General features: G+C 35.3%; 2 protein-coding genes across 3 annotated transcripts in view; one reads left to right on the top strand and one right to left on the bottom strand.

The window, feature by feature from the left end:
- Positions 1–1,123, top strand: part of CCDC152 (coiled-coil domain containing 152) — a 54,924-nt gene extending 53,801 nt beyond the window's left edge. Inside the window, exon 8 of the mRNA XM_053591451.1 lies at positions 264–1,123. Coding sequence (XP_053447426.1) covers positions 264–386 — 123 coding nt within the window. The 3' untranslated portion in view covers positions 387–1,123. The remainder of the gene's footprint in view (positions 1–263) is intronic.
- SELENOP (selenoprotein P) lies at positions 495–13,068 on the bottom strand. 2 transcript variants are annotated; one of them, XM_053591432.1, is made up of 5 exons: positions 12,986–13,068; positions 8,651–8,866; positions 7,410–7,622; positions 4,609–4,726; positions 495–1,957 (listed from the first exon to the last, which is right to left on the bottom strand). In XM_053591432.1, exons 2-5 carry the CDS (start codon positions 8,851–8,853, stop codon positions 1,382–1,384), a joined length of 1,110 nt encoding a protein of 369 aa, XP_053447407.1. In that variant the 5' UTR covers positions 8,854–8,866; positions 12,986–13,068; the 3' UTR covers positions 495–1,381. The 2 variants fall into 2 exon arrangements, with proteins under 2 accessions (XP_053447407.1, XP_053447413.1); XM_053591438.1 differs by having other exon boundaries at positions 12,982–13,060.
- Positions 13,069–14,285: the final 1,217 nt, after the last annotated feature.

Below are 14,285 nucleotides of genomic sequence, written 5' to 3'. Positions count from 1 at the left end.
TGTTTAAGAAAGTACATTTTCTTAGTATGTTTCTATAAAAATTATGTAATATTTATTAATAATATATGTAACAGAATTTTTTTAATCTTATTCCAGTTTTTCCCATTAAATCTCACAAAACTGAAATTATAGACCTTTCAAAATGAAGTCTCTTCTTTAAATACCACCTCATACCAGAAATTTGTTTTTTGTTGTTATTTTGTTCCTTATAAAAAAATCTTATTTTTTTCATTGCAATAACAAGTTTGTTCTGCTTCATTTAGAAGCTTCAACATTTTCAAGAAGAAAAAAATAAGGAGATTGCAGTTCTTCGTAATACCATTCGTGATTTAGAGCAACGTCTTTCTGTTGGCAAAGATTCTCACTTTAAGCGAAGACGGTTTTGACTGTAGCAGCAAATTCCTTAGCTGCTATTTAATTTCTTTAAGGATGATTGAAAATTTTCCTTCTACTTTCAGTGTAAGCATACCACTTAAATAATAATACACAAAAAATTTTCAAACTTTGAAAAATTGAGTTTATTTAGACAAATCCCTACCTTAGCCAATTTGGTGCTGCATTCTTGCTTATTTGTATTAGCCATAAAGGAGTTCAGGTTTACAGGGTTTACTTTACCTAATAAACCATCATGGATTATGGAAATACTTTCTAAGCAGTCTAGAGATACACAACATTCCTTTATCCTTTCCTTTTACATCTTTCAAGACAGCCACTCAAATTTTAGAAGAGTAAAATACAATGTTAGAGAAAGAAGACAAGATACAAAGGCTTTCATATGTGATAATAAAAATCGAGATATAAGTCCTAGATATAAAAATGATAAATGGATATTTAAAATGTAGTCATATGTGCTTTTTAGCAAAACATTCATGTGTTAAGTATTTCTGGATTTTAAAATATCTTTCTTTAAAGATATTTAATCTGTTAAAAATGTGAGATTGAAAAGACAAAGATAATTGTTTTGAGAAATAAGTAAAGAAAAAAATGGAAAGCATGTCTCTGTTGTTCTTCCTCCATTCTAAATTGCTCACTTTCCAACAAAAACCCCTAGGTCATAGTTTATGTTTTTGTTCTCATTAATGCAATTAGAACATTGGAAAAAGAAAAAAAAAGACACCAAAACCTGAAATCACCTTGCAGTTGCCCCATAATAAACACAGGATTTGGGTTAAAATTACTATGACATAAAATTTTAAATCTGGAAGCTACGCCAGTAGATTCCTCCTTGTTTGCACAAATCTGTTTTTGGCTCACTGATTAATTTGGTAGTTCTTAAAAATGCTAGAAGTGAAATTGTGTCTACACTGAGTTGAGGAACATATCCTATTTTAAGTATTTAGTTTGAAGGTCATTCTCACTTTTTTTCTTTAATAGCTCATCTTCACTTAGGGCTGGTTTCTGTGGGAATGAGCTGCTGACTTGCTTGTCAGGCAGCTGGAGGCAAACGTCACTGACAAGATTCAATTACTTTCTCCTCTGCCCAAAGTCCCTGTCAGCTACATAAAGATGGGAGGTTTTCTTTACACTGTCAGGTGATTGCAGACCCTGTATTTTCAAATATCAGATGTCGACAATATCAGCATCAGCTACTAGGAGCCAACTCTGAATCTTGGGACAACTTTCAGAGTAATTGATTTTTACATTTCTTTTGTCAGAGCTTTTGTGCAAGTTGTAAACCTTCACTTCCTAGCATATGTCAGTTCTCTGGGTGACCCTGCCTGTGCTGACCCTTGTGTTTATGATGGTGACGAAGGTCTAGAGGAGGGGGGTGAGTAGGAACATCTGGTGCTCCTGGTTGCTGATTCTCTGAAAGCTCACTGCTCCCAAGATGCCGATGCCCGTGATGGTGATGATGCTTGTGGTGGTGGTGATGGTGGTGATGGGGCTGTGGAGCTTTGGTTGTTTTTTCCACAGTAACCAAAGATACATTTTTACAGAAGTCTTCATCTTTGAGAGTCTGGAATAAATTTATAAATGTAAACAAATTACCAACAAATTTATAGATTTAGCAGGAATGGATATAAAAAGGATTTATACACCTGACAGGAAATTTCAACTAGAATCAAGCTGGTTTTGTATTTCATTATATTAATGAGTATTTTTTTTTTGTTTTTGTTTTTTGTAGAGACAGAGTCTCACTTTATGGCCCTCGGTAGAGTGCCATGGCCTCACACAGCTCACAGCAACCTCCAACTCCTGGGCTTAAGCGATTCTCTTGCCTCAGCCTCCTGAGTAGCTGGGACTACAGGCGCCCGCCACAACGCCCGGCTATTTTTTTTGGTTGCAGTTTGGCCGGGGCCGGGTTTGAACCCACCACCCTCGGTATATGGGGCAGGCGCCTTACAGACTGAGCCACAGGCACCGCCCTATATTAATGAGTTAAGAGCCTAACGTTAGTCACAACATCTACACTTTTTGTTTAAGGCTTAAAGAGAAAGTCAAATCACTGTATTTATACCTGCAGAAACAAAATGAAGTAAGCTGGCTAACATAACTTAGATCGCAGTAAAGTCAATCAAATTCTAAAATCAATTGACCTCCATGGAACCTTTCATACTTGTGTCAACAGTGCATCTAGTCTAATACTAATTTTCCTCAGATAATTCAAAAATCTCATAAGCTCTACTTAAATTTAGTGGTTTTTCATACTCTAACCTAGGATTAAAGTAGCATGCCAAGATACGCTTTGTACTTCAACCAAAGCTTTGCCAATGTGTCCCTTCTTTAGTGCTGCCAGATGAGAAGTAGCAAATTACTGCCCATTTCCCATTGACCATAATATTCCATCCTACATGATCCTATTTTTTTAATTCACTGAAAGTCTGTTATTGTTTTGTGATACCCACAAATCACAGGCTCAAAGCCTATAGATATATCAACACAATATTAAATCTCAATTTGAAGTTGATTTGTAAATAACATCAAAAAATTAACTTAGAATCCAAAGACTCACTAAGTGATATGGTTTGATGTTTTAAATAGTTTTAAAAGATAATACATTCCATTAGACTTTAGCATATATCTAGTGAGTGGCTGATTTTTTGGTTATTTCTGAATTACTTCTAGAACTTAGTAATATTTAGTTATAAATTTGTAAGCAATTTGATAAATGTTTAAAATACACTGTGTAATGTTTGAAGTGTTCAGTTATTAAACAAACACAAATAATTGTATAGTCTAATTAATTTAAAAAACTAATTACTATATTTTGTTGATTCTGTGGTCCATGTTTTCTTACATTTTAATATCTCTAAAATTAGAATGTATCCTACTATTGATGGTGTTTTAGCACTGTATCGTCCTTTAATTGGCAATTATTTTTTCTTAATAGTAAATAAATAATGCATCATCTAATTTATGGCATCCAGGAAATAATGAAATAGAAAAACTTCAGTTTGATTTGGCATATTAGATACCAATCAATTCAGTATCTGATCAGTAATTCTTATTTACAGGTGGTTCATAAATTTTAAGCATATTATGGGGATTGTTCCTGCCTTTTTTCAAAATAACTAGGAACACTTATTACTATTGAGCATTTGCACAAATGCAAATACAGAAATAATCCTAAAAGATGAAGAATCAATATAGCTAGCATTCATTAAAGGCTTAGTATAGGTCAAACACTGAGTTAATACTTTTCTTGCATTACCTCAGTTCCTTCATCTTTAAAAGAAGTAAAATAATCCTTTTAAGATCATTATGAAGATTAACACGTGAAAAATTACATAAGTAATGTAATTAACCTGAAGTGCTCCTCAACAACTAATAAATTAATTAAATGATTTGTTAAAATTTGAGGTGACTTTCTTTAGAGCTAAGAAAAATCTAAAGGAAATACAGTTTACAAATAAAATTTAGAATTCTTTTTAAACCTGAGTTCAAATTTTGCCAGTCTGCCTTATTAAGGAAATATCGTGTAGAATTCTTTTCCTTTTCAATACAAAGGAAAATGAATCTGGCTGATACAAATTAAAATCAATTATTTGAGTATCTCTTTTGTTAAAAAAAAAAAAAAGATTTAAATATAGTGCTTCTCATAAAAGGAATAAATATTTTCATGGTTTCCAGGAAAGAAATATCAGTAATAAGAAGAATATTTATTTCATTTTGAAATAAATGCAGTAATTCAGACTTCAGAATGGACAGAAAATGTAAGGGCTTCAGGGAAAATCTGTTAGTCTTGAACCCTTGATAAATTAAGTAGTTTTCTGGCCCAAATTCCATGTCAGCTAATGCCATGAAATGGCACTATCACTATATTCTTGTGTGAACATATTCAGGTAACAACAATAATATTATTTTACATGTTGACTAAACTCTGTGAACACTTATACTCATGCAACATCATTTGGTGATAATTGAAATATGTTATCTATGCTGATTTTTATTTTCTAAAACCTTAGATAAAGGCAGCAATATGGATTTCAAAAATATACTTAAAAGTATGTATTATATAATAGGAAATGTGTGTAATTATAAAAATTACTGTTGTTTATTTTTAGCACAAAGACATTGATTGGTAATTTATCATGAAGTGCTAACTTATTTAGATAGTTCTTAAATGATTTCCTTTTTTCTCCCAGGAAAAATAATTGAAATAAATACCATGAGAGAGCAGTTTCCACATTTCTTTTCACAGTAAGCAATCTTAATGGCTTCTTCTACATATGGAAAATTTAGGAAGGAATAAGGCAAACCAAGATGATATACAAGACGGCCACATCTAGAAAGAAAAAACACAATGTCTTTACAATATTTTCTGTATCATGATTCTACTCAGGTTCAATCTATGGTAGGCATTCTAGGTTTAGTGGTGTTATAATTAAGATACTCTGATGCTTTCAGTAGATTTCCTTTGATGGGAACCTACGAATGAGCTCCGAAGCCTTTACATACCAAGTCAGGTCATAGCAAGACCACAATGAGTCTTAATACATAAATACTAGCATTTTGAGTTGTTTTAGATAGATATGTCACTACATACAAAAATGCACAATATAGTCATTGTGATATGGTCAAATATAATTTTATAATTGGCTCACAAATTCTACTAGAGCCTGAACCCACTGACTTATAAATTAGGCTCTGCAAATCACATAAGCTTTTATGACTGCTAAGGCAGCACAAATTCAACACAAGAAATTGTGTATAGCAAAAAGATCTCAAAGCTTTGACCAGTAGCCTATTTATTTAAATATATGTCTAAGGCAACAAAAATTTTAGCACAATGAAAGAGTTGGAATTTTAATACTTGGCGTTCTCAGAAATGGTGGGTTTGATATATTCTTCTTGCCTACATTTTACCCAGTAATATGGTTTTATGTGAAACCACAGGGGTTATACTTTGCAATGGACAAAATTAGAAATTTGAATGAAATGTGAGATTATAAAAATATTAATGTAAGATCGAGTAGGGCTTAAACCTAGGCAGAATCTGCCTCACCTGATTCTGGAGAGCCAAAAGAAAAAAAAAAAAAGAAGAAGAAGAACCGACTAAAAATGTTTGTAAAAGCAGGAAATGCATGAATTGAGGTTCCCTCAAGATATGAACACTTTATTTGTACATGGAATGAAAAATAGATTCATACAGGTCATGTTTAAATGACTAATAAACACACTTTACAGATCAGGAATTAGGTAACCTTAAAATCTTTATTAGAGATAAGTGTGCTCTGCAAAATGTGACTTTTCATCTGCAAAATACTTAGGTTAGAATTGTGCGTGATGTACAAACTGATTCTTTTAACAAGAATGCCAGTTTACAGGGGGAAAGATATGTAGGTTTTCTTCATTTCCCTTCTGGAATGGTAAACTCTTTTGCATGTGTTATTTTTAACAATGCCATTTCAAAAATAATAAAACTAAGCCATATAATGAGTTTATTTTGAAACTGAGTATTTGGTGATAAAACAAAAGTGAATCTCTTAGTTTAAATCCCTTACTATCAAATACAAAGCAGGAAGGGATTGAGAATACTGGTGCAAAAAATCTAGAGAAGAGGCAATAGTGAAGTAAACTAAGATAATGATTATGGAAATTAGATTAATATTCCAAGAATTTGAAATCCATAGAATCAGGTGACGGACCCAAGGTGGAGGGAGTGATGGAAGGAGTCAGTAATACATGCCTGTCACACAGTTTTCTGAATGGTTGATGATGGCAAGGCTACCAACATACAATGATTTTTGTGATTTCTTGCAACATAGTAGATGATAGGGTTGGGGTGCTGAGGATTACAAGGATTATAAGCCCCTGTAATGGGCATGGCTGCATCTGCCCCTGAGTGGGTTTTTTTATATAATTTACACAAAGATTAAAGTATAAGCAGGTTTTAGGAAAAGATAATCAGTCCAGATTTGATTAATTGAAGTTAAGATGTTTGTGAATGTGTCTATGATGTAGATATGCTGGTCTGGAGTTCAGTCATTGTGTCTGAGCTTTGTATGTATTTGGGATCATGAGAAGATGCTATATTGTAACTGTAACCAAGGGGCGGGTGAGATCACTCAGATAGAATGTGCAGAGTGTGGAAAGAAGGAAACCTAAATAGACCCAAATAACAGAAACAAGTACAGAACAAACAGAGGAAGAATGAAGGAAGAAGAGAAGAGAAGAGTAGGGACAGAAGGAGAATGAAGAAGAGGTTATGGGGAAAATCCACAGAATATAGTGCCATAAGAATCAAAAGATGAAAGTGTTTCAAAATGTAGGAAGTTCAGAAGAAAAAAATCATTTCATCACAAGGACATTTGCACCAGATTGTTTATTACAGCTCCATTCACAATTGTCAAGATGTGGAATCAACCCAGTGCCCATCAACACATGAATGGATTAGTAAACTGGAATATGTATACCATGGAATACTATTCAGCCATCAAAAGATGGAGACTTTACATCTTTTATATTATCTGGATAGAGTTGGAGTATCACAAGAATCAAAAAGCAAGTATCCATGGTATTCAATATTAATATGAAGGCAGTAAAGAAACTAATACATGCCCACACAAGAGAAAAACTCAATTTAATTCAAGTTAGGGGGAGAGGAGAGAAGGAGGAAGGGGGGAGGGAGAGGAGGATTGGTGTGCTCTCACCTAACTGGCACAATGTTAAGGGTATATGGCACACCTGGGGGAGGGGCACAACTACAACAGGGACCTTACCTAACAAATGCAAACATTGTAACCTAATCACTTGCACTCTCATAGTAATATGAAATTTTAAAAACAAAGTAGGGAGTGATTTTTACTTCAAAAAGCAAATAAGAGATCATGAGATGAGGACCGAAGTATATGGCAGGGCATTTAACAACAAAGAAGATTGTTATGTGTGGTGGAAAAAGTAAATACATATGTACATACAAAGAAGGTATCTTTTAATTTGAGATGTGTTTGTGTGTGTGTACATACCTGTCATATATGAGGAAGTCATCTTTATTCCCATTTAAAAGAGTCCAGACATCTGTTTGGTTTTCTTCTTGTTGATAAACAGGAATATGCTCTGAAACCTGATTCTTAAGGTGTATGTATCTTAATTGAGAAGAGATTCCTTGATGATTAACTACTATGTAGGAAATATTAGAATATCTTTCTTTCTCCAGTTTTAGTCGCAGGTCTTCCAATCTAAATTATTTGGAAAAATACATAAAATGAATAATCTCATTTAATTTGATTAGTAGTTTCTTCCCTCCTTCTCACGCTATAATTTTTCTACATGAAGCTTTCCTTCTATTTTTGACCGACCTATACCTGTTTATACTGCTGTAAAAGACCCTGAAACTTTGACTTTTAGAATTATTTAAAACTTGTATTCAGTTAAAGTCTTATTCTAGATGCTTGAACAAACATCAGCTCATTTCATCCTCAGATTAACTCTAGGAAGTGTATACCTTTTAAATCCATCTGAAAGCGTAGATTCAACCAATCACAGATCAAAAGTATTCAGGAAAAAAATGGATAGTTGTGTCGGTACTGAACAGGTAGACATTTTTCTTATTCCCTAAACAATACAGCATAACAACTACTTATATAACATTTACCTTGTATTAGGTATTATAAGTAACCTAGAGATGATTTATAAAATATATGAGAGGATGTGTATGCAAATGTAATGCCATTTTATATAAGGATACTTGAGTATCCTTGGAATTTTTAATCTGAGGGGGATCCTAGAATGAAATCCTCCACAAGCTTTGGGGAACAACTGTACAGAGAATTCTACTTGGTAAATAACCCAAGAAATATTTTTAGTATGTATTTGCTAAATGACACAAGACCTTGAATAGAAAGTCAAGGGTTCTTCCTACAGTGATAAAACAGTTACTTATTATTGAAGTAACTCATCTATTTGCAGAATTACATTTTAGAACATTTCACTACACAAACAATACATATTTAGTAGGACGTTACAACACAAACAGGTCCATAAAAAGAAAACAAACCTATAACTGCAGGAAAACCACTATAAACATTTTGGGGTGTATCTTTCCAGTTTTTGTCCTCTAATATGCTTTATGCAAACACATACATTTCTTCCAAAAGTGTGATTTAATATATCGTTTCCATTTTTATTTTATTTTATGTATGCATGTGTGTTTCCATTTAATTGCTTTCCTCGTAGGATATCCTAAACCACAGAAAGACAATCTTACCTAGATGCCTGCAGAATGCACAGGTATCAGCTAGCTTGAAGAAGAGCAACCACAGTCACTGAACCAGAAGAGTTCAGCATTGGATCTTGATCTCCTATGCGCCAGGGTGGAGGTTGCCTACATAAGGAGCTTTGGCCCTGGCTCTCTGTTCCTCCCACGGGGAGGAGGCAGAGAGCCAGGGCAAGCCCCAGGCTTCTCCACATTTCTGGGGTTGTCCTGTAAAAGAGAAAACCTGTCAGTCTACTTAGATAACTTCACAACTGTAAACTATGGATTTCAATTAATGCAATAGGTATAAATCTACTTCCTATATAAATACCTAGCCTATGGATTCTATCTCCATGTTGTTGGGCTAATTACCCACTAAATCTTCCTGTAAAGGGGAAGAAGGTATCAGCCAGGGGCAGGGGAATTATCAAAGTGTCTCTTAATTGTCAAAGTGTCTGCCTTACAAGATATGCAATAAGCATGCTATGGAGATTTACCTAATCAAGAGCTGAGAACGTCTCCAAAAGAAAACACACATTTAGAAAAATGCTTAGAAGCCGGGCATGATGGCTCACACCTGTAACCCTAACATTGTGGGAGGCCAAGGCAGGTGGATTGCTTGAGCTCACGAGTTCGAGACCAGCCTAAGTGAGAGTGAGAACCGCTATCTAAAAATAGCCAGGTGTTGTGGCAGGCGCCTGTAGTCCCAGCTACTCGGGAGGCTGAAGCAAGAGAATTAGTTGAGCTCAAGAGTTTGAGGTTGCTGTGAGCTATGATTCCATGCCACTCTATGCAGGGTGGCAAAGTGAGACTTTTTGTCTCAAAAAAAAAAAAAAGAAAGAAAGAAAGAAAAGAAAAGAAAAAAATGCTTAGACTGTAGCTTCCATAACCAAGTTACATTCTACAAACACAAGCTAACCTTTATTTGAGACATGCCAAGTTCTAACTGCTCTTTCTGTCTTCTACCAATTTTGGGAAGGTTAAGCCAGGGATTCTACACAGAAATGAAAAGGGGTGCATAGAAAGAGAACTCAGGAAGAAAGAAGGTGGCAGTGAGGACAGTAAAGCAGTGTGCATGTGGCTCATTTGAGCCCTTAGCTCTTCAGGTTCAAACCTCTCTATTCTCTTGAGTATGGTTCCCTTTTCATTTCTCTAACACATTAAAATGTAGTGCTACATTAATATTAAAGTATTTGTATCTCTTCGGATATAAAACTTGCCATAATGTTATTACCACACCCAAGATAAATCTTACCAGGGAGAAATACCAGAAATCACTCACTGTCATCCTAACCACAGATTGTCTATCTGTGGTTTAGGATATCTTAAGAGCAAAGCTATTAAATACAAAATGAAATAAGTAAATCTACTTAAATCTACACTCAACTAGTCTATTTACTGGCTACCATTAGTTTCAGAAATTTCCTGTGAATAGACAATATATTCTTGGGTTAAAAAGATGCTCCCTCTGAGCAGAGAAGTTAAAATGTTAAATATCTGACCAGAAATATTCCCCAAACTGAGACTAACTCAACAAAGTCCCATAGAGGTTATTTATGCTCTTTCTTTTTTTTTTTTTTTTTTTTTTTTCCTTTTTTGAGATAGAGTCTCACTTTCTCACTTTGTCCCCTTTGATAGAGTGCCATGTGTCAAAGTTCACAGCAACCTCAAACTCCTGGGCTCAAGTAATTCTCTTGCCTCAGCCTCTCCAGTAGCAGGGACTACAGGTGCCTGCCACAACACCCCGCTATTTTTACAGACCAAGTCTCGCTCTGGCTCAGGCTGGCCTTGAACCCATGAGCTCAGGTAATCCAACTGCCGTGGCCTCCCGAGTGCTAGGATTACAGGCATGAGCCACCACACCCAGCAATTCAGGCTTATTTTGATATAGGAGTCTGTGTAGAGCAGTGGTTCTCAACCTTCCTGATTGCAATGTATTTTTAGTGTTAAAAAGGGATCGGGACCCACAGGTTGAGAACCGCTTGTGTAGAGAGATCAGAACAAAATTCCAAAAGTAGGAAGTCACTGCATTTTCAAGTACTGATTTCAGGCTAAAAACAAAAAAAGAAAAAGTTTTTTTCTGGGGTGGTGGGAGAGGCTGATGATAAGTTACCTAAAGTGAGCCCAAAATTAAGAGGGGAACAGAAAAGTTAAAAAATCAGACTGATGTAGGCTGTAATGTACTAGTAGATGGAGGTAGAAGTCTTTAAAACCTGATTATGTTTCACATTATTTAACACCTCCAAATTTTTGTCAAAATTTTGTCAAATTTTGATAAGAGCTAACTAAAAGAAGAGAATAATAGAAGAATGAGAGAATGGAAGGAGAGAAAGAGAGAATAAATTCAATTAAATGACTTACTAAGACCAACCCAGCTACTTATTGAAACATTTTAAAAATTCTAATATTTAAAAAAGAAGAGGAAATATTTGGACTAAATCTAGGAACTTTCTTTGCAATTATCCTTATTATAACTACCATTTATTAAACATTTATAAAACAAAATGCAGGTGATACTAATCACTTTTAGCTACAAAGTCAGTTAATCCTTAAAATAACTAGGTATGATTGTTCCCTTTTGCAGCTGAGAATAATATGCCTAAGAGTTTAGGTATCTTGTCTACAGTAACACAAAGAATAATTCAGTCACCAAAGGCACTAGATTCAAACAGTTCTGTCAAATCCAAAATATGAGCTCTTAGTTATTATAACATATTGATAGTTTTTAGATAGGTCACTTTATAATAGCAGCCAATATTTTTGTTTATGCCTTAGGATGACCAAGAGAATATAAAATTAAATCAAGTGGGTGGTGCCTGTGGCTCAAAGGGTAGGGCGCCAGCCCCATATGCCGGAGGTTGAGGGTTCAAACCTAGCCCTGGCCAAAAAATAATAATAATAAATAATAATAAAATTAAATCAAGCTGTTTTATTTCTTAACAGAATAGTTAGATTTTCCTTGTTTTTTTAAGAGCCACAAATTCAGTAGTTATAAAACTTACACAAAAATTTAGCACTTGGTACCCTCACTTTGCCATAGAGCACATAGTTCCAAGGAGCTAAATGGCGAATATTTTTTTGGAGACAGAGTCTCACTCTGTTGCCCCAGGCCACAGTGCCATGGCTTCAGCCTAGCTTACAACCTTCTCAAACTCCTGGCCTCAAGGGATCCTCTTGCCTCAGTCTCCTGAGTCACTGGCTACTAAGGCACCTGCCACAATGCCTGGCTAATTTTTCTATTTTTGGTGGAGATAGTCCTGTCCTGCTCTTGCTCATGCTGGTCTCAAACTCACAAACTCAAGCAATCCTTTTACCTCAGCCTCCCAGAGTTCTAGGAATTACAGGCGTCAGTGACGGCGCCCAGCCTAAATAGTGAATATAAAGGAAAAGATTATTTTACTTATTCCCTCATTTAGGTTTTTGATGAAAAAATAAGCCAGTGGTGGAGGGTAACAAATTACAGAGTTCACTTTTGGATTTTCCTCTGTCATAGTCAATAGACTGTTCCATTTTGGTTTTTTAAAATCATTTCCAACATAATAAACCTTTGATTATAATTATAGCTATCAGACAACTATATAAAAAGAATAGGAATAAATATCAAAATTCGATTTACTGGAAGCTGATCCAGAGACAATTGGAGAGTGTTGTAAATTTCACAAACTTCATCACTTTTCAATTACAATTTAACAGGGAATTTAAATTCCTTTTTAAAAAGCAGGATACATAGAAACTTTCTCTACCCTTTACTTATGTTAGCATCTGAAATCTTTCATCTGAAAGCTCCTATTCTCCACTTAAACTGAAAAACTTTGCATTTAATCACAGATCACCTGACTGTGACATGAGTCTTTAACAACTAAACCTCCTCTCCTCCACCCCCAACTTTTTTCTCCCGAAGCTACGCACAACACCCCTGGACATTGCCACCGTGCTATAGAATGAGTATATTTCAGTCTCTCTCTTCAAATCCATGCAGCTATTTCCTTCCTCCCATTCCCCATTTGTTCTCGATCTGCATTTCAGTGGTAAATATTTTAATTTGAACATACACTATTGCCTACGTAACATTAATAACCTTTTGCAGAGTGAAAGTTGTGGATTTTCCAGCTTCCTTTGCTCTCTGCCATGCAAAAGGCAGGGCAGAAATGGACAAGAACTGTCAGATGTTCCCCCTGAGAACCTCCCCCCAGTTCAGACTCTTTTTCTTTTTTATTATTTTTATTTCTTTAACCCACTATTCTCTAAATTTATTCTAAGAAAAAAATATTTAATCAGACTAAAACAATACATACCAAACTTTAAGAGAATCAAGTATGGGAAAACACAGAGTTCCTACTTACACACCCCTTTGGACGCCCTGCTTCCTTCCTCTGCTTCTCAGGGGCAGCTCCACTAAGCCACAGCCAGAAACTCTGGGTATTTATAGGCCTGTTGTTTACTTCACCCCTCAGCTATAGTCCAAAGTTCAATGCTCACTCTTGCAGTAACCTTGCAAACAGCAAATCCCTAAACTGATTATTATCATTCATTTAAAAGGAAGCAGTACATGCTGCTGTGCTAAAGTAGGAGAAAGTTTTTGACAATGACTAATTTGTTCCCTCTCCTTCTAAGTCACCCCATTATCTAAGACTTAATGGTACAGTCGGAGGCGGGAAGAAAAGCTAGGGGTAAGAGGGCCTCTAAGTCAGTTCTTTTCCAAACTAGAATAGGGGAATACATTTGCTGAGCCAGCAAGTTATGCTCCTGCTTTACAAAAACAAAAACCTGGCTTTTTTTCTTTTTTCTTTGCTGTGGCAAGGTACTCACTTGCCTAACCCACACAGTTTCAACTTTTTTGGAAGAGTCACCTTCTGTTTCAAATTATTCTGGTGTGCTGCTGTTACAGACCTATGTGAATTGTTTTCTATGTTTAAAACTTGAATTGGTATGGAGCCTCCCTGGGCCCACTGCTCTTTTCTTTTTTGTTTAAGGAAAAGGAATAAGAAACTAGACCTCCTTTCTGGGGGAAACCAGGACTCATTTTGACTGTCACAGAAGTCCTACTGCCTGGAATGTCTGTATATCGCACAGAATTTTTTAAGATCTGATGTAAAATTGGAACAAATATATGTACCATGCAGATAAAGTTAGTGGACTTGGAAATAGAAAGGGAACAGAAATTTCAAAACATACAAGATACAAAATTCCTATGACTTCAGAAAGAAGTAAATTTTTTCAGTAATCCATGTAGTTTTATATGCTCACAGTGGGTGAAGTGATAAGCAGTGTGCTGTCGTCCCTGGATAGTGACAGTTTTCAAGGAAGCCTTGCTTTCACTGGCAGTGCATTTTGTCCAAACAGTCAACAGATTACTACGTGCAGCTCCTATGTGGATACTGTTGTGCGGGGTGCAGGAAATACAAAGAGACTCAGATGTTATCTTTCCCATGAAGAAACTTCCTATCAAAATAGAAGGTTGCCATTTGAAAGCAAAATTTTTGTTTATTTGCATTAAGCAGTAGGTATTAGCCTTTGGGAGTTCCAGATCCCTTTGAGAATCTAGTTAAAATGATTTCTGCCCAGAAAAAAAATGCACATATACATATTTACTTTTACATAGATAGTCCCCCATGTGGTTCATTTCCCTGGCAAATTTCAATAGTCA

The sequence above is a fragment of the Nycticebus coucang genome, chromosome 1 (assembly GCF_027406575.1).
Source record: "Nycticebus coucang isolate mNycCou1 chromosome 1, mNycCou1.pri, whole genome shotgun sequence".
In the NCBI taxonomy this organism is placed as follows: Eukaryota; Metazoa; Chordata; class Mammalia; order Primates; family Lorisidae; genus Nycticebus; species Nycticebus coucang.
Note: the sequence above shows the minus strand (reverse complement) of the source record. Positions and strands in the feature narration are given on the sequence as shown.